The sequence below is a fragment of the Gadus morhua genome, chromosome 9, assembly GCF_902167405.1.
Source record: "Gadus morhua chromosome 9, gadMor3.0, whole genome shotgun sequence".
Lineage (NCBI taxonomy): Eukaryota > Metazoa > Chordata > Actinopteri > Gadiformes > Gadidae > Gadus > Gadus morhua.
Window position 1 is genome coordinate 6,032,239 of NC_044056.1, and position 20,803 is coordinate 6,053,041.

The 20,803-nt window shown below is 47.8% G+C and overlaps 1 protein-coding gene across 2 annotated transcripts in view; it reads left to right on the forward strand.

Moving 5' to 3' along the window:
• Nucleotides 1-1,618: 1,618 nt before the first annotated feature.
• The window catches only part of fbln1 (fibulin 1), a 31,370-nt gene continuing 12,185 nt past the window's right edge, over nt 1,619-20,803 (forward strand). Inside the window, exons 1-15 of one of the 2 annotated variants that reach the window (XM_030366594.1) lie at nt 1,619-1,887; nt 5,438-5,558; nt 8,425-8,557; nt 12,270-12,414; nt 13,163-13,225; nt 13,327-13,419; nt 13,845-13,982; nt 14,413-14,550; nt 15,307-15,450; nt 16,368-16,493; nt 17,475-17,600; nt 17,717-17,836; nt 18,210-18,341; nt 18,671-18,794; nt 19,469-20,386. In XM_030366594.1, the coding sequence (XP_030222454.1) occupies nt 1,833-1,887; nt 5,438-5,558; nt 8,425-8,557; nt 12,270-12,414; nt 13,163-13,225; nt 13,327-13,419; nt 13,845-13,982; nt 14,413-14,550; nt 15,307-15,450; nt 16,368-16,493; nt 17,475-17,600; nt 17,717-17,836; nt 18,210-18,341; nt 18,671-18,794; nt 19,469-19,850 (2,040 nt within the window). In that variant the 5' untranslated portion in view covers nt 1,619-1,832 and the 3' untranslated portion in view covers nt 19,851-20,386. Of the gene's footprint in view, nt 1,888-5,437; nt 5,559-8,424; nt 8,558-12,269; nt 12,415-13,162; nt 13,226-13,326; nt 13,420-13,844; nt 13,983-14,412; nt 14,551-15,306; nt 15,451-16,367; nt 16,494-17,474; nt 17,601-17,716; nt 17,837-18,209; nt 18,342-18,670; nt 18,795-19,468; nt 20,387-20,803 lie in introns of those variants that run through there. The other variant, XM_030366593.1, reaches the window with a different exon arrangement.

Below are 20,803 nucleotides of genomic sequence, written 5' to 3' on the forward strand. Positions count from 1 at the left end.
ATGGACAACAGTAACCTGTCATGTTTATTAGCGTACACTCACAGGGCCCCCGCGTTATGGAGGCAACAAAGTACAAGGTGCACTGTAGACTAAGTACAAACGAGGGGGAGGTGCCGGTGGTGATTCAGACCTTGCCCCTGCAGTCCTGAGTCTAACCTGCGTTTATAAGCTGACTTTAAGATGTATATTAACAAACTTTTTACCATTTTCCTGCAAGATACTCGTATGGTGTGTAGAAGATACATCCCTTCATGGTCATTCTAGTTTTTTAGACCCGTTAACTGCCGGCTGGTAGGAGGTCAGGGCTACTTTCTCTCGTTGTAGCTCTTTCTCTGGCGTTGATACATCCAGAGTCCTGGCTATCATCAGCGCCATAAAAGGACAGTGCTAGCCGTATATACCTCCGGAGTCAGCAGGCCACCCTTACACCGGTGGGGTGCTACTGATAAGATAAGCTGACCCCCGGGTTCCCAGAAAGCCCGCGTCCTCCTTTGAAACCACGTACTACATCTCTTGAGTAAATCGCTTCTGCAGAGACGCACCGACGTCTCAAGCGTTTTGTTTAATTTGATGCATTAGAAAAGGTATTATACCCTAAAGGTCAACAGGGTGAATGGCCTGACGTTGGACTTTGATCTGCGTGACGTGTCCTGTGTTTGACTGGCCGCATGGTCTAACAAGGTGCCATGGTGCCTCCTGATGGTTCTGCTGAGATGTTGCTAGTCTGGATGTGTGCTGCGGAAGACATGTGGTTCTGATCAGGAAGTCTCTTAACCCCTCTGCCTCACCCTGCCCACGGCCAACACTGACTGATTGACTTCACAGGAAGACTGTCGACATTTTGTACCGTAAAGATGTTACAAAATGTTTATAGCAGCAATTATTTATATTTCTCCTTGCCAATATTGGTTGTTTCTCTCTCTGTGTCTGATGCCTGTGTCTGATGCCTGTGTGTGTGTGTGTGTGTGTGTGTGTGTGTGTGTGTGTGTGTGTGTGTGTGTGTGTGTGTGTGTGTGTGTGTGTGTGTGTGTGTGTGTGTGTGTGTGTGTGTGTGTGAGAGAGAGAGAGAGAGAGAGAGAGAGAGAGAGAGAGAGAGAGAGAGAGAGAGAGAGAGAGAGAGAGAGAGAGTGTGTGTGTTTGTGAGAGTGAGTGAGTGTGTGTGTGTGGGTGTGTGTGTGCTTAAGTTAGAGAGAGAAAGAGATTGTGTATGTGTGTGCGCGTGCGTGTGTGTCAACCCCCCAACCGCTACATAATAAATGGTGTGCTGGCTGACAATTAAACTTCAAACTCTGCTCTAACAACTGAAAATCACACATCTTGAAACAAAAAACACTTTTCGTTCGTATTAAGCACAAACCTTTAGCGCAAATCATGTGTAGCAACAACGATATACACATCCTTGCATTGAATGGAATAGCTTTATAACGCTTAATATTCAAACTATACATAGTTTTTGATAATATTCAGACTATGGATAATAAAACGCTGCAAGCTTTAAGTTATACATGTTGACCATAACTTCAAGCACGATTGTTTCCAACAGTCAACTGCGTCAAAAACGTGTGTAAATGTTCTCGGCGCAATCCAAAGTTTTTGCAGTTGACACTTCACCTCACCAAACTAACTGGCTGTGGTCGCAGCCCGCCCCTCACTGCGCGGTAATTACACACCATCCTTCCTCAAATCACGCCGAGACTGCGGCTAAACCCCTGCACTTCATTTTCTATCTGTTTCCCCCAGAGCCTGTACTGAAAATACTCCCAGACAGCTGCAGAACACCGGCCGTATTTGTGGACTTAGTTGTGTTTGTTTGGAGTTCGTTGTGCAGCTCAATGGGTCTGTGGATTCTGCTCCTCTGCTCTGTAGTCGGAGTTCTCCGTGCGCAAGGTAAGGCACCTTTCTTCCAGGGAAACAATTTTTGATTGCGTTAATATGTGTAGTCCATTTTAATTGTTTTGCATGAGGTGTGTATGTTGTTCGTTTGGCGAAAATGGTCCAAAATATAGAGGGTTAGTTTATTGGAGTAGGCTACTAATAAAAAGCAACGGACATGTTGCGTGCGCTCTAACGCATGTGCGTCTCCCCACGTGCCATTGAAAGACATCTTGAAACAGGGATCAATTATACATGGGATATATAGCTGCTATGGAAAATGTGTTACGCATTGCTTGAATTGGTCTGCTGTTGCGTTGAGTCAAAGGTCACGCTAAGATGCTCGTGTGTGGCTCACATCCTCGTCCAGCTTCAAACATATGGAACGGCAAAGAGCACTCTATATTCCCAACAAAGGTCGCAAAGGTGGGCTATACCCCCCATATCTAAATGCTCGTCCATCGTCACACATGTGGGGTCCATTTTCATAGATAGTTAGTTGAAGTGGTTGGAGGAGGGGGGAGGGATTGGGGGGGGGGTCTTTTCCTGGCAGCTGTGGAAGTGTCGTCAGCAGTGACGATCAACATGACCTGAAGCCGGCCAGCTGCTTAGGTGATTATACTTTACTCCTCTTGATGATAGACTCGTAGGACAACACCTCTTCCATTTATCTTCCTTACTTAAACAAACACTGTCTGGTTTATAGTTTATATAGACTTGCCGCGGCTTAACCAATGACATCTGGCTTAGAGAATAATCATTGGGGTTCATTGCCTTGAGTGTGTTGAAAGAAGCAAAACAGAAATACAAAATAATAATAGGCTATAATTCCCCTGTTACTCTGTGTAGGTGTAATCTAGGATCCAGCCATCCCACTACATTACATCTACAGTCTGATTTCTAGTCAGGCTTCTCTTCCTTTAGACCTGTTTAGACTGATGTGTCTAGACACAGGAAGAGCTCGGAACTACTCTGCCAAAGTTTAATGTCCATGACAACCACCACCGCCATCCGAGATGAAATCAGGGCTCCTCAGGCAGACCATGGATCAGGCAGACCGCTTGACTCCATCTCTGGCCGCTTCCCTGTGTATGTCTCTCCACCTCATAAGGGAACCAGCATCGGTAGATTTGGTGTGCTTCTCTGCTTCTTTTAGGCTTCGATTGTAGAGGGAAAGGCTTGGAAAGGTCACAAAGACTCTTTGCGTGGGCTAGATTGAGTTCGTAGTGAGAATTATATGGAAAGACACATAGTCTAGCAGGCGTGACCCACCTGTATGCTCTTAAACAATGGAGAGGGAAGAGGAAAATACAGCTCTGACCCGGGGGGCAAAATCTATCCTGAGGTTCTTTAATTTGTTGGTTCTGGTAGACCAAGGTTTACTTTCCACTACAACTGGCAGTGCAACGTAAGTTGCTGGGAATGCAGAAAAAATAAGGAAAAACTGAACAACAGAGGTAGAGTGTGTGTGTGAGAGAGAGAGAGAGAGAGAGAGAGAGAGAGAGAGAGAGAGAGAGAGAGAGAGAGAGAGAGAGAGAGAGAGAGAGAGAGAGAGAGAGAGAGAGAGAGAGAGAGAGAGAGAGAGAATGAGAGGGAGGGAGAGAGAGAGAGAGAGAATGTGAGGGAGGGAGAGACAGAGAGAGAGAGACAGAGAGAGAATGAGAGAGAGAGAGAGAGAGAGAGAGAGAGAGAGAGAGAGAGAGAGAGAGAGAGAGAGAGAGAGAAGGAGAGAGAACGAGAGCGAAGGAGAGAGAGAGAGAGAATGAGAGGGAGAGATAAGAAGCATGAAGCAACCGGCCAGCACCAACAAACTCAAAAGGTGCAGGCCAGAAGTGACATCTTGTTAAAGTGCCCCCTCATTTCACACTGCTGCTTGGCGGTTTATTGGCGGGGCTTGGGTGGAATGTGCCAGCTCTCACTTCTCCAGGTCTGGCCCGGCCACAGCAGGCTGTCCAAGGTGTCTCACCCCATGTTGTTCTCATAAAAACAAGGCTGTGTGTTTGCATCCACTCCCCCCGTTAACAATATCCGTGTTGCGCATATGAATGCAGCAGCTAGAGACAACAGATAGTGATCTGACATAGTTTAATATGCAATACTGATTACTTTTTAATTTAATCAGCAGTGCCAAATCGTCCTCCCTGAAACGCTTTCGAACGTCAACATCGATAAAGCTGTCTGAAAGTTCGTAGAAATATATATCCCGTTATCCCAACGCGAAGGTCAATCATTTCCATGAACACAGAGGTTACTTATGATGCACGTCCTTGTTGGGTTTTGATTAAAACAGAGGGGGAGGTTCCAGCCCCAAGGGCTCTTAAGAGTCCAGACGACAGCCTGTACAGACACTTGTCCTCCCTGCTCATCAAACTGAGTAGGCCGGGTCGCGGCCGCGCTTGCCAAACCTTCCATTTGCAGATGTTCCGTCTCAAGCACAAATATCACGTCTCTGCTTAGATTTGTAGATGGCCCTACAAATCCAGAGTATATATTTATATATGTATAAATATACATAACTTCCAGTCATCCACATACTATTTAGTATCATATTGCGATGGATCAACAAATTAAATGGATTCACAGTGAGTTTATTTTCTCATTTGGGGGTTTGGACATCTTGCTTAGACGGACCGTTTTGGCCCCGCTAGGCGGTTGTTGGGGGGCCCGGGTGCGAGAGAGGGTCCAAGTCCACGATCTGCCAAAGCTATTTCACGTTTGGCGGATCCCACGAACCGCAGCCTAATGAATGTACGCGGTGGTATGACTGTGATGGCTGATTGTTTACAGAGTCGAGGCATTCCTCCCGGTAATCCTGATGAATAACCAGCGGGGGGAAAACTCTGGTCCCGCTCCAGCCCAACCGGGTCCCTTGATTTCCGACCAGAAACACATCATTTGCTCGTTACTTTTAGAAGAAAAATAAAAAGTAGAAAAAATTGACGTTTCTCAAAGCTTTTTGGAGTTGCCTTGAGCTTGGGATTTAGTTGCAGGGTTTTTGATCATCCGAATAGCGTATAACTGTCGTTTGGCCTTGTGGCGATATCAATCTTGGTGGAAGGATCTCGGCAGTGTGCGCACGTTGATCAATGTGTCTCAGCCAGTACCCATAGGGTACATTCATCAATCTATCGGTTGCCCAATGTTGTATCTGGTTAAAAGTGGTCTCGAACCCCGTATTATTTGATATTTTATGAACAGATGAAAGCTTTAATAACCTCATCGAAGGAGCCTGCCACGAATGCTCCAAGCACAGCACATCATGTTGTTTGTTTCTATGTGGGTTGTTGGGACGTGAGGTGAGGGACAGGGGCCCATCTGGGTCTGCGCACGCACAAACACACACACACACACACACACACACACACACACACACACAGACACACACACACACACACACGCACGCACGCACGCACGCACGCACGCACGCACGCACGCACGCACGCACGCACGCACGCACGCACGCAAGCACACACACACACACACACACACACACACACGTGCTCGCGCACGCACACACAAACACACCCACACGCACAGTGATGAAGTGTACCCTGGTTGTGTTCAGATGTTTCCGTAGGAAAGGAGCAGATCTCTATCGAGGAGTGTTGCAGCGATGGTCACCAACGGGGGTCCGCCAACCAGGACTGCACTGCCCTCCCGCTCATCTCAGAGTCCACCACATGCAGGTAAACGCGGGCATTGGGACGTCCTTGCTGTTCAAACCTCATAGGCCCGAGTAGGCTGCATCAACAATGAATTAACATTAGTTAATGGAGTACTAAGCATTAACCAACCCTAACAGTTAGGTAACAACTTATGTTATTAGGATATAATATTTTACGGCAATGCGTATTATATTTACAATATTGCCCAACGATGTTATCCAATAACAATACTGAAGGTAAGGCCGGCCCTGAGATTCCCTCACATTTCGCACAGCCTTCAATTGGAGTGTGCTGCACCAGCCACTCCTTTATGAGCCCTGTCAGGGATGGGGGACTCTAGCCTGCCCCACGCAAGGCTGGCTGGCTAGCAGTGACTATCTCCCTGGTCTATCTCTCAATGAGAAATGGCTTTACCTTCCAGTAAACCCCATCCGGCCCCCGGGCACATAAGTCCTTCACAGCACGCGATGCAAGTGGGAGCCTTTAATGGTGATGGGATAATTACAGCTAGGACAGTAACACTAGGAGGTGTGCCCCGCCACAGCCTCGCAGCACCACAGTGAAGAGTCCTGGACGCCAGGGCTATTGCTCCATCTGCTGCGGAGGCCCGCATGGCAAACACATTTACCCTTGGCCACCTAAGTGCTCCAAAATTTGTCAAAATTATAGTGTGAGGCGAAAAGGAGGAAGAGTAGCATGGGAAGAGTGTAGGTGGACGGGTGGGTGTGTGCGTGTGTGTGTGTGTAGAGGTGATGGGGCTGGGTATGTGTGTGTGTGTGTGTGTGTGTGTGTGAGTGATGGACGGGGCTATTTCCAAATCCAGGGAAATGCCTTAGAGGACAAACATGACAGAAGGGAGAGAGAGAAAGAGAGAGAAAGGGAGAGGAGGAGAGAGAGGGGTGTGTGGCTTGGAGACAGAGAGGCAATAACATGAACCCTGAAGGATTACTTCAGACATCAACCCATAAAAAAAACTGAAAAGAAAGAACCAGGAAGACGAAAACAGAATGAAGTGTTCCCTTAAAAGGGAGTGCATGGGTGGTGGGCAACCTGATATCTACTTAATTTGAAGAGAGACATGTGCGGTTAGGGTGAATGCAGAGGCTTGTTGGAACGAGTCGAGAGATACTGAGCGAGAAACGGCGACAGAGAGTGATCGAGAGGGAGACAGAGGGTGAGAGTGGAGGTAGTGGTTAGGAGCCGTAGGTGAAGCCAAACGCTAAGAGATAAACACAAATCTGGAAGGCAGCAGAACTTGACTCGTAGCAGAGCTGTAATGGCTCTACAGAAAGAGAAGGAAGGCCAGCACAGGGGCCGAAGTAGGGGACTGAAATAATGATGTAACACAGGTGAATGGAATCAGTGATCAACACAGGAAGGAACCCAGGAACACATTAAGGCCCAATCCCATTTCTACCCCTTACCCCTTCCCCTTCCCGTTTCCCCCTCCCCCTTGTTTTGAAGGGGTAAGGGGAAGGGGTAAGGGGTAGAAATGGGATTGGGCCAAAGATAACGATGACACTGGGAACAAGGTAATGGGTTTGAAGCTCCGAGAGACGAAGAGATAATGATCATGAGACACAGACGGAGAAAAAGTGAAAGAGGTGAGAGAGAGAGCAAGGGAGAGAGATAGAGAAGAAGACACAAAGTGAGAAGGAGAGAGGAAGAGATGAGAGCGAGGTGGAGACAATGAGAGAGAGAGAGAGAGAGAGAGAGAGAGAGAGAGAGAGAGAGAGAGAGAGAGAGAGAGATAGAGAGAGAGAGAGAGAGAGAGAGAGAGAGAGAGAGAGAGAGAGAGAGTGACAGTTAGACAGGCATATTCTTGATTCAAGACAATTCAGACTCAGCACTGTAAGACAGACGGCCAGACAACAGACAGTCAGACAGAGACAGACAGACGGATAATGAAAAGGGGGTTTCGCGACTAAAGCAATGAATCAGAGAGGGTGAGTGTCTCACCTTATATGGGATTGGACAAACCCGGTTCAGAGGTACCAGACTGATAATAACTCTCTCGCTAGAGGAGCTGTGTGTGGCTCTGTCTCTTTTTATGGCCTAAAGTACACCACCCACCACCATAAAATCGAAACCAAATAAACAAACATGGGAATGAATAGAAACCCACTGGGATGACCTGACACTGTCTTCCCAGACCCGCAGGAGGGAGGTAGCATCGTCATGGAAGACATAAACAATCCCTACATGCCCCTAATTAAAGAGCAAGAAACGAAACGGACGACGGGTTTGGAAAAGCAAACGTTGTGCAACTAAGAGCAGCATCTCTCCACTCCACCAGCGGGGAGCCTTGAGGCAGGTTTTAATGGGCCAGCCACTGCAGGCTATGCGGCACAGACACACACACAGACACACAAAAAAACACACAGACACACACACACACACACACACACACACACACACACACACACACACACACACACACACAAACACACACACACACACACACACACACACACACACACACACACACACACACACACACACACACACACACACACACACACACACACACACACACACACACACACACACACACAAGGCAAGGCAAGGCAACTTTATTTATATAGCACTTTTCCTACACAAGGCAGACTCAAAGTGCTTCACATATAAACATTGTCATACAATAAAATAAAATAATAGATAAGTAAAACAAAACATATGCAAAGAAATGGGTAAAATAGAAAGTTAAGAAGGCAAAGTTAAAAAAGCAATGTATTTAAGATTTAGCAGAAAGCTAAAGCAAACAAGCTCACATAAACGTATGTGTTGTCGATGTCCTGTGTGTTTTTGTGTGTATTTATGTGTTTGGGTGTATGTGCTTACTTACGTGTGTGTGTGTGTGTGCGTGTGTGGGTGTGTGTGTGTGCAGGATCGTGCAGGAGCAGTGCTGTGTCACGGTGCTCGAGGACAGCATGTGCACGACGGGCATCAACATGGCCAAGGAGCGGAGCTCCTGCTACACCGACCAGTTCTCCAACAGCTGCGACAGCAAGACCACCAAGGTGTGTGTGAGTGTGTGTGTGAGTGTGTGTGTGTGTTCCTCCTCCCTCCCCCTGTCCCTCTGCATGTCTGTATGTGTGTCAGTTGGTCCATCTGCCTGCATGTTTGTGTCGTTTTGGTTCAACCTGGGGGTAGGATAGGCCAGTGTTTTTTATAGGTGTTATGACTACCGGCTTAAAGGGTTCTGGGTTTGATCCCCCAAAGTCTACAGTAACTGTAAATTATCCTTGAGCAAGACTCTGCAAGGCCTCTACCTGGTCCTTAATGACATGCTTCTCAAATTCACTTTAATTCCCAGTGAAAAGCGTCATGCTCAATGAATTTATAGCAAATCCACGCACGCATACAATGGTAGCCTGGGTGAATACAAAAGGAGAGAAGGAAGCAAGAGGGAGAGAGAGGAAGGGGAGCACACAGGGAGACTGAGTCTCTCGCCACAACACATCCACTATGCCTACTCCGTCAATGTACATCGATGTGCTGGACAGGCAATCACGGCTGGAGAGGAGTGATTGATGAAGTAGATGGTGTTTTGTTGTGTGTGTGTGTGTGTGTGTGTGTGTGTGTGTGTGTGTGTGTGTGTGTGTGTGTGTGTGTGTGTGTGTGTGTGTGTGTGTGTGTGTGTGTGTGTGTGTGTGTGTGTGTGTGTGTGTGTCTCTGTGTGCACGTGTGTACTTGTGTGTATGCGTGTGCAGGTGCATGTTGGTACATGCTTACATGGTTGTATCTGCTTGTATTATTACATTTCATATTCTTTGCTCAAGCATTTTGTGTGTGTCTATGTGGGAGAGTATGTATGTTTGAGTGTTTGTTTACGAGTGAATGTGTGTGTGTCTTTGTGTGTGGGTCTCTGTGTGTATCTGTGTGTGTGTGCGTGCATGGGTTTATGTGTGTGTGTGTCTGTCTATGCTTGTGTGTGTCTGTGAGTGCGGGATGTATGTGTGAATGTGTGCATTTGTGTGTGAATTTGTTTGTGTCTTTGTGTGTGGGTCTGTGTGTATGTGTGTGTGCGTGTGTGTGTGTGCGTGCGTGGGTTTATGTGTGTGTGTGTGTCTGTCTGTGCTTGTGTGTGTGGGGGGTGTATGTGTAAATGTGTGCATTTGTGTGTGTATGTGTGTGTACATTTGTGTGTGTGTGTGTGTGTGTGTGTGTGTGTGTGTGTGTGTGTGTGTGTGTGTGTGTGTGTGTGTGTGTGTGTGTGTGTGTGTGTGTGTGTGTGTGTGTGTGTGTGTGTGTGTGTGTGTGTTTGTGTGTGTGTGTGTGAGTGCCCATGGCGATGAGCAGGATGAGGCAGGTCACTCCAGGGAGGCTTGTGTTGTCAGTGAGAACATAAATTCTGCTCTGCATCCAGAACCTTCCACCGGCTCCCATCCAAGCTCTTTTCAATCAGCACCTCTTTATCTGTCTCCCTCTCCATCTTTCCATCTCTCTGTCTCTCTCTCTCTCTCTCTCTCCCTGTCTGTCTTTCCCTCCTCTCTCGCTCTCTTTTGCGTCTTTCCCCCGCACTTTCCCTGCCTCTCTCTGTCTTTCCCTATCTCTCTCTCTCTCTCTCTCTCTCTCTCTCTCTCTCTCTCTCTCTCTCTCTCTCTCTCTCTCTCTCTCTCTCTCTCCATCTCAATCTTCCTCAATCTCTCTGTTCTACCCTATCTCTCTCTCTGTCTCTCTCTCCGTCTCTCTCCCTCTCTCTCTCAATTTCCCCCTCTTTCCATCTCTCTCTCTCTCTCTTTCTCTCTCGCTGCTGTCTCTTCCTCTTTCTTCCTCTACCTTGTTTGGTTCCCCAATGTTTTCCAGAGAGCCAAACACTTTGCTCAGCGTAGGATCTAAGGAGACAAACACTGCGCTAACGCTATGCTAACAATGCATAGCGAGTTCTTGTTCAACCTCTTGCCCTTGCTGAGTATACAGTGGATTACACCGATGATGTCATTGTATCTAAGGAATGCGTTTCCCTTGACAACGCCTCACTCTGATGTGTATAAGCGTTGAGGCGGACTCGCCCATCTACTAAACGGCTTGTCATTGTAATAGAGACTTTAATGTGCTTCTGAGATCGTAGATAGAGAGAAGGCTGCGTGTCGGTACTCGATCTTCGGTGTAGTGTGTGTTTAGATTAAGATAAGGGCTTATTTAAACACAGGGTGGATCCAGGACTCGCCGAGTCCTAATCCACAACAGAACGGAAGTTTGATAGCTAGGTGGACCGAAGAATCGCATTCAGATATCATCCACATCTCTTCGCACTGTTCTCTGTGTGGAATTGTTTGCGTTACAAATCAGTTCTTATGAATATAAAGATAAAAAAAAGATCAAGATTTATGGGCAGTTCCCAGTCAACACTGCATCTTGGTTCTGCAGTATAGTCTAGAGAGGCAGACGCAGTTCTCCATGAGAGGTTGACATTTCACTGCAATCGTTTGGTAGGTCTGTCCTGGGCTGTGGATCCATCACTTGTTTCAATTTTCTATGTAATACCCTCACTGTGCAGTCATGCAATCACTCACACACACACACACACCATGCGCACACACACAGGCCCACTTACACACTTACACACTTACGCACACACACACACACACACACACACACAGACACACACACACACACACACACACACACACACACACACACACACACACACACACACACACACACACACACACACACACACACACACACACACACACACATACACACACACACAGTGCTCACTCACTCACTCACTCACTCACTCAGAACCCTTTCTACTTCCTGACCGGCTTTCTCCCTCACCTCCACCCTCCCCCATATCCTTCACCTCCTTTGCCCTGCCCCATCTCCCTTCTCCCCAACACCCCCAACCTCGACTCATCTCTGTGAAGATGATGATTGATTGGGGCGAGCTTCCTCCTGCAGGGGTGATGATGTCATCGCTGTCTGTGTTGTCGCTCTGTCGGTCGGGATGACGGATGGTCCGGCCCGCGGACTCATCCATCTTCCTCTCTCATCTGCCAAGCAACCTGTCCATCTTTACCCATATATAGCGCCGGCGGCCTGTCTGTCTGCCTGCCTGTCTGTCTCTCTGCCTGTCCAATCCTGTCCCAAGTGCACACTGTCTGTCTGTCTGTTGGACTCTGCTTGCTTGCCGGTTCATTCCTGATCGAGATGAATGTTTGCCTGTCTGGCTCTCTGAATGTCTGCCTGTCTGTCTGTTGTCCAGGCCTGATCGTGGACACTGTCTGCCTATCTGTCTCTCCAACTGGCTGGCTGGCTATCTCTCTGTCTAACGTTTTGCCATCTGCATGTCTGTATGTCTGTCTGTCTGATTGGCCATCTGCATGTCCGTCAATCCGTCAGTCGGTCCCTCTGTCTGTCTGTCTGTCTGTCTGTCTGTCTGTCTGTCTGTCTGTCTGTCTGTCTGTCTGTCTGTCTGCCTGTCTGCATAACCTTCTATGTATGACCACTGCACTGCATTGATAATGTAAATATTTCCGTTATGTTGGGCTTTGTCATGCTACATTGTGTGATGATACCCTATGTTGTGTTATGCCATCCTATGTTGTGCTATTTCCTGCGATACCAAGGCAGGACCTAACCTGCATGGAGAAGACAGGAAGAGGAAGAGAGATATTCTCTCTATTCTGCTCATATCCATCCCCTAGGTCATTGTGCTGTGTCGCGCTCGTGAGTGGATGCCTCCTCTGTTAATCACTAATAACCGTGTGTGGTGCTCTGCAGACGTGCTGCGATTGCTGTCTGCTAGGGAAGGCCGCTCAGGACCACGACCTGCCCTGCGACCACAGCCTGGCGCTGGGCTACCAGTGTGGCCTGGTGTCCCGGGCCTGCTGCCTGGATGGAGCCTCGCTCAACGACACCCTGGGAGGTACCACAGAGTCGCCCGCCGTTTCGACTTCATTTCATTTTTTTTTTTTTACTTTTTAACTTTTTTTTAACTGACTCACCGGGTTACAGCGTGTACCATATGGGTCCTGAACGCAGCGACCCGGGTTCGAATCCTGCCCATGGACAATTGCAGCATGTCATCCCCTCAATCTCCCATACCTGCTTTACCTAAAGCTTAAAAATGCAAAAACTTATCTTTAAAAAAACACTTTAAAGATAAAGTTACGAGAACGTTTGAGAGGGGTCAAAATAGGATGATGATGATGATCATCATCCTTTCCACAGCCAATAAAAACATTGACCCAACAACTGAGACTACATCGCCCTCTGCAGGATCCTGTCTATCATGACGTGTTAAATACATTCTCGTCATTCACAGGGTTAGGGCATTCTGCCTCCCGCAACGTCAAGCTCGGTAGGTGCAGGGCCCGTTGCCCTGAGGCAGCACGGGTGTTGGTTGGTGAACCTGACAGGCGTACGATACATGACTTAAACGAAAGGGTAGGAAGTAGGAGACAGCCACCGCCTGAGGTGAACTGAGACTAAGGGGGGGGGGGGGGGGGGGTATGACCAGCGTTACAACGGATGTACTTAGAGCGCTAATGAGGGACAGGCGTGGGTGATTAAGAGACGGCCGATGCAGAGCTCTGGAAATGTCCTTCCTATTGAACTAGTTTGTAGCACATTCGTAAGCATATGTTTTTCGTTTTTCTCCACCTTGTGAACAGACGGATTGATTAGTGAAACAAGCAATGACACAGAGGCTCTGATGCTGACTGACCCTTGCAAAGGTAAGATACAATACCCACCAATAAATTATGTAATTCTGTACAAAGCTTTTATATTGGGTATATATGCTAAACCTTGTTTTGGGGTTTGTTTCGGTGCGCAGGTAATGGGAAATGTGCCCATCTGTGTGTGGGCAACGGAACCTGTTCCTGTTTCAAAGGCTTCAAACTCAGACCTGATGCAAAAAACTGTAACGGTATGTGGTCTTTTGGGGCTTTTATTACACAACGGTTTTTTGGCTTGTGACGATTTTTCGCAAAGGAAAAGCCAAACAAACTGGGCTAATAGAACAGCTCTAGAACAGCTTGAGGAACCTTGTTATTCTGCTGGATCCGAGACAAGCATTTAATGATGAATATCTCAATGATGTTCTCCTCTCCTCTCCTTTCTTCTCCACTCCTTTCTCCTCACCTTTCCTCTCCCCTCCTCTCTTCTCCTCTCCTCTCCTCTCCCCTCTCCTCTCCTCTCCTCTCCTCTCCTCTCCTCTCCTCTCCTCTCCTCTCCTCTCTTCTCCCCTCCTCTCCTCTCCTCTCCTCTCCTCTCCTCTCCTCTCCTCTCCTCTCCTCTCTTCTCCTCTCCTCTCCTCTCCTCTCCTCTCCTCTCCTCTCCTCTCCCTCCTAGACATTAACGAGTGCTTGCTGGGGGCCAGTAACTGCCGTCTGGGTGAGCGTTGCATTAACACGGAGGGCTCCTTCCGCTGCCAGAGAGAGGTCAGCTGTGGGACCGGCTATGAGCTCACAGACAGCAACAACTGCAAAGGTATGTGATGTCGCCCTCTAGTGGCGGAACACTCCAACACATTACAACACTGCCAAAGGGCTTCACAAGCAGCATTTTATGACACATTATTAAACGTATCCCACCACAGTGCAATGAAAAGCTCCCTAAATGATTAAGGAGGAATCCACCTTGAGAAAGAATGCAGGAAAAATAATCCCTCCTTCCAGGGATGGTAAGGGGTGAAATGGGTGCCATAATGGACAGGCATAAGGCACAGTAGTTCAATCTGGGGAGAGAAGAGAGGAACTGTGAAAATATCACAAGGGCTTGGAGCTTTTCTCATCGATAGATGCGATTGCAACATCTGACATGTCATTCTGTTCATCTGTAAAGACACTGTCTCCCACAATGCATCAGTAGCATCTCCAGGAATGTCCAACCAATTACTCCCATGTGTTTCCTCCCCCAGACATCAACGAGTGTGAAACGGGCACCCACAACTGTGTCCCGGACTTTGAGTGCCAGAACACCCAGGGCTCATTCCGCTGTCACCCTAAAGTCAAGTGTGGTGCCGGCTATATTCAGGATGCCCTGGGCAGCTGCATAGGTAACACACACATACACACACAAACATACACACACACACACACATCCGCACATACCCATACCCATACCAACACCCACACGCAAACAGACAAAACCTAGACATAACCACATACTTTGGTAAAACAGCAAACAGAAAGTTCCAGAAGGTTTTTATAAAACCCTTATTGTTGTATTTGTGAATGTTTACAATTCCTTTGTTTTCCTACTCACAACTTAAGTACATACAATGTACTAATTATGTTTATTGTTGAGTTTAGTGGTTCAAGTAACAATGGCCAAAGTTGACATTTAACGTTCAAGTTAAACTCTTCGTTGAATTTAATGGTTCTTTCTAAATGTTTGACTTTTATAGTCATTTTTTATTTCTTCCCCAGACTCGCGTGCTTTATTATTGCTTTACAGGGCTGCGCGATTTCCTTACTTGGAAAGGAAACAAACTCATTCCAGAGCACACAAGCTATTTACAATTGAGACAATTTTATCCAAAGCGACTTACAGTGAATAAAGATGCACATCATTACGTGGTGCGGGCAGAGGTTTGGCATCTCCCTCAACGCCTTACTGGAGGCATTGAACCACAGTTAGACCTCTGGAATCGGGGGGGATCAACCCCAGTACCATTCAAGCGGGGAGCAGATCACCCCAGCCTCTCGCTGACCACTACCCTCCCTCATAAAGCTGTGCATTCAGGCATGACTTCTTGTGTCCATAACACGCTTCCACTGCCCCCTCATCGCATGACCCGTGTTTCCCGCAGACATCAACGAGTGCCTGGCCCAGACCGGACCCTGCCATCCGGGCCAGGTCTGCATCAACAGCCGGGGCTCCTACACCTGCCAGAGGATCTCCGTCAACTGCGGCCGGGGCTACCACCTGAACGTGGAGGGCACGCGCTGCGTGGGTACGGCCGGAGGCTTGCTTTACTAAGAACTAGTGCTGTCAAGCAATTCAAATAATTAATCGCGATTAATCTCATTAATGTCATAGTTAACTTACGATTAATCGCGAGCAATCGCGATTAATCGCAAATGTTTTTTCTATGCTAAATATCCCTTGATTTCTTTGTCCCATTAATTTTTCTCATTTTAATGCTCTTATCAACATGGAGAAGTGCATCGGCTTGCCTTGTGCAAATGTTTTTTTATTGATAACAACATTGGCATATAGTGCAATTAAACGATGAACATGCAAACATACTGCCTTAAACATAGCAGTCAGGCTACTGCTTCTTTGTTTTGAGCCAAAGAAAAAGAAAAAAAAACCGATTATTTAAAAAAAAATAAAATAAAAGAATTGCGTTAATCGAGCGATAAAAAAAATAACGCCGTTAAAATTGGTTTGCGTTAACGCCATTAATAACGCGTTTAACTGACATCACTACTAAGAACCCATGTCTTAACCACCACCTACACGGTGTGTGAGGACGCAGTAAGGGATAGTGTGTTGTCAGTCTCTGATAGCGTTGATCGGGCTTTTTCAGTCGTCGGCCCCAGATCGAACTCCCTCTTCATGTTATGCTAGCACCTTCAGTGCCCAGTTTCCAATCCCTCTGAAACCTTGTTTCTTTTTCTCGTGCATTTAACTCGATATAAGTTTTATTATTGTCTGTGTCCTTTTTTGTGCTTTAAATAGTTTATAATGTTATGTGTGTGTTTATAACTAGATTGTTGATTTGTACAGCACTTTGGTCAACTGTTGTTGTTTTAAAGGGCTCTAAACATGACTTGACTTGACAATGGGAATTCACTGTTTAGTGAAGTAGCAATCTCTTCTTGGAAAATTGACCGCCATTGAATTGACCGGCACACCCTTTGGCAGACATCGATGAGTGCAAGGGGCCAGACGGGGCGTGTTCGGGCCACGGCTGCATCAACCTGGTGGGCTCCTTCCGCTGTGAGTGTGCGGCCGGCTACGTCTTCAACAGCATAAACCGCGTGTGCGAAGGTAAGGACGTCATTCGGGACTGAACCCCCCAACCTCTCAGTTTTGTGTGTGTTCTTTGTTTTACAAGAAGACGCAAGGTGTGAGGTTACAATTTTCCATTTCAATGTCTGACCACCGGTGACATCACAAGTGGGGGTTTCCACTAGGGCCCGACCGATTCATCGGCCTGCCGATTTAATCGGCCGATTATAGCCTTTTTGAAAATAATCGGCATCGGCCAAAAAGACGCCGATTACAACCGATTTATTTTATTTATTTTTTTTAAATGTTATTGCGCTTAGTATCCTTAGAGCTTAGAGTAAAAAAGAGGAGATTGAATTTTACCGTACAACATGAAAGCACGCTCGCTCAGGCAGCTGCGCGCTCACCTCACCAATGTACACAAGACGCGTTGTTTGAGCATGTTGTGCCTGTTTTTCTTTAGGTCCCAGGCCATGTTAATTTGTTATACTGTAGACTCTAACGGTGAGACCATACTGCTCAGCACGCACGTGTTAGTCACTGCTCACGAGCGCAGCACATTTGGAGTTAGTTATTTATTACACTCATTTTTGACTGTAAATGTAACACTCAAAGGTTCTGCATTCAATTCACATATTCGTCAAAAGTGTTTAAAGTATATTTAAGGTATCAAAAACTAAGTTTTATATGCTTTTTTAAATCGTAATCGTAATTTTTCTCTGAAAATAATCGGCATCGGCATCGGCACCGGCACTCAAAAATCAATATCGGTCGGGCCCTAGTTTCCACCCGTATGAGGTATGGATTGATCCTACCCCTGCCTGCCACGTGGTACTGTCCACCAGGGAGTGGTCAATCTATCCATCATTCATTTGGGCGACCTATCCCACTTGCGATGTCAACTGTTGATACTCACCCTCACACCTCGTGGTAAAATAGGCAACGGCGTTAAACTAAATTGTTCTCAGTTGTTATGTTACTGTGTTCAAGCCTTTTTTTCCGTTGCCTCCCGGTTGGTAGACGTCAACGAATGCATGCACTACCCCGGACGCCTTTGTGCTCATAAGTGTGTCAACAACCAGGGCTCCTACACCTGCACCTGCACCACGGGCTTCAAGCTCTCCCCGGACGGGAGGAATTGTAACGGTACGGCGGTCGTTTGGTCTACGTAGCTCTCCGATACATAAAGCATACATGTGCAAAAAGATGAAGATGCATGACATGTCGTTTGAACGACTTTTCGTGATGCTCCCTCTGGGTAGATTTGAACGAGTGCGAGGCCAACCCATGCAGCCAAGAGTGCGCCAACGTCTATGGCTCCTACCAGTGCTACTGTCGCCGTGGTTACCAGCTGAGTGACGTGGACGGCTTGACGTGTGAAGGTAAGGTATGCCACCGTCTGAGGCGAGCTTGACTGGTTGGACTTGAGTTTGCTTGCTATTTAGACATTGGGCGAAAACGCCTTGTAAAGTTAGATACATCTTATAAGAGGCAGGAGGTGGCGTTCTCGACCAAGGATGCTTACAGGTGAGGCTGTGGGCATTTGGAATCGAACCCGATACAAATCGTTTGGTCAAAAACACCCCTCCCACCACACTAGCACGCTACTTTGCGGCGCTTGGTCCCATCTCGCCTAGATCGTTAGCTAAGATCAAATCGAAACAGGGGGTAGAGTGAATGAGAGCATAATGCAGTCGACGATACAAAAGCCTCCACCAGATGGCGTGTGTTCACGTTCACCTCTGATCTCCTCAGATATTGACGAGTGCGCCTTGCCCACCGGGGGCCACATCTGTGCCTTCCGATGCCACAACACCGGCGGGAGCTTCCACTGCTCCTGCCCTGTCAAGGGCTACACCCTCGCAGCCAACGGACGCAGCTGCCAAGGTGCAAAGGATTCTGGGAGTTTTGAGAACTCCGAAACCTAGAATATTCATGTGGCTACCAATAGCACTACTTTATCCACTGTTCCGATTCAAGTGTTAATACTTAAAAATGTGATGTTGACTTTTTTTATTTCTTATAAGTTGGCAATTAACAGTTTATTTCTATTGATTGATACGTCATGATGTGATACTGTGTCTTACGGAATAACATTACATAGGAACATGTGGCAACAGAGAATGAGCCTGAACACTTTCTGAATGCATTGTACGTTTGTTCTCATATTTTTTCCCCATTAATTTTACATTGCCGCTTTTTTTCTTTATAACCAGACGTCGACGAGTGCGTGACGGGGACGCACACGTGCGCCGAGAACCAGAGCTGCTTCAACGTGCAGGGAGACTTCCGATGCCTGTCCTTCGAATGCCCCACAAACTACCAACGGATAGGAGAGACGTAAGTAGCACCCAAATCTCTGATCCATCTCCCGACGGTTTGAAATACACGGAGACTCACTCATCCCCAATCGATGTTGTGCAGACACAGACACATGCACACATGCGCCGCACAACGGCAGAGATCCCTGACGAAGATCTCCAAACACCACACAATTTCAGGCTCTACTGTATTGGGTCCATTGAACTTTTGGAGTGCACACACACAGTATAGCTCTGCATACTCTTGTTGGCTATCCTCAACCACTTCCCTAAGGACTCTGCTCCTGGCATGTTGCGCGCAGTAAACTGAATAACAAAATGCACATGTCTCTGCTTTAATGAGCGCAAACCCTGCCCGACCACGGGCTGCGGCTGAGCCCTCGTAGCAGTTAGCGGCAGTCCTTAGAGTGCACGTCCTGCATGGTCCCACAGGGGGCAGCGTGACAATGTGCTCGTACCACCGGGCCACCTCTGTATAATGTTTCTCCCTGCACTTGCATGCCATGCACGCCCAATGGAACTTACCCACAATCTCTCTCTCTCTCTCTCTCTCTCTTTCTCTCTCCCTGCTTGTTTGTTTTTGTCTTGTATGTCTGTCCCATTCTTTGTCCTCCCCCCACTCCCCTCACCTCCCCCACCGCCCACCCCATTCACCCCCCCCCCCCCCCCCCCCCACCCCGTCTCTCGTTGCAGCCGATGCGAGCGCTTGCTTTGCAATGACTCTAGCGAGTGCCTGGCCACGCCCCTGAGAATCACCTACTACTACCTCACCTTTCCCACCGACATCCCCGTGAACACCAACGTCTTCCGCATGGGCCCCTCGCACCCGGTGCCCGGCGATGACGTCCACATCGCCATCGTCGCCGGCAACGACGGCGGCCACTTCCGGACGGAGCGCGTGGCCACCGGCGGCGTGATGGCGGTGGCGCGGCCGTTCGCTGCCGCGCAGGACTTTGAGGTCGCACTGGAGCTCCGCCTCCAACGCTACGGTCACCTGAGCACCTACTTGGCCAGGGTGATGGTGTTTGTCTCCCAGGAGGAGCCCAGGGTGCCGTACAACCCCCTGCTGGAGTAGACGGCCCCCCCCACTGGGTCGGGGGTTGGGGGGTGAGGGAGAGTGGGAGGCGGCCGCCTTTGCCGTCGCTGTCGGTTACGCCTTCTGGGCGTGTCTCCTGGGGGGTTGGGGCGGTCCCTTATTGGTTACATCAGCCCGCTGGCTGGTTTGGACTTTTGGTAGGGTGGTGGCACGTGCAGACGAGAAAACTCTGTGGACTACGAACCATCCTCTTTAAGACCACTGTGTTAAATAGTTAGGGTTCGGGGCACAGACTCCCATTCAGTATCATGCGGTTGATTTTTAATTGTAGTGGCGACTGTTTTTGAGCACTATGCATGGGACCACCTCACCTGAATGTATTTTTTTGGCGTTGGGGAATCTTGTGGGCCGCTAGGTGGCGCTCTAGATCAGGGTAAATCATTAATTAGGGAGTGATTCAAACCTGCCAAAACACTGACTGTAATTAGTTGATCACTGCATGATACCACCTTGTTTTACAATATGATACAGTTCATACCGTTTTTTTCTATTAAAACCGAAATAGTAATACCATGTGTTCTACGTACTTCTGGTTCTTCAGTGGAGGAAAAATGGCCTGTTGTGCATCCAATTCTTAAACAACGGAAGTCTGAAAAATCAAGCGGTGACTTCAAGTATCGAGTTCTAGTTACTCTATAAATCCCACTTCCCGATGATGGTTTGCGCCGCACATAGATTTTAATCCGGCAGGGTTTTTTTTTCCAATGCACTGAACCTCCGTCCCATTATAATTCAGGCTCGATCATTTGAAAACGCTTTTTTTTTTTTTTAAACCCGGAACAGACGGATATCCAAAGCGAGCAGATTAAGTGACAAGTGACGGGGCACAGCGGGAGAAAAGAACAAAACAAAACAGAGAAAATAAGGGGGGGAACTTCCCCAGCGGGCCAGAGTATAGACTATTTAAATACTCTGGCATGCTCCATGGCTGC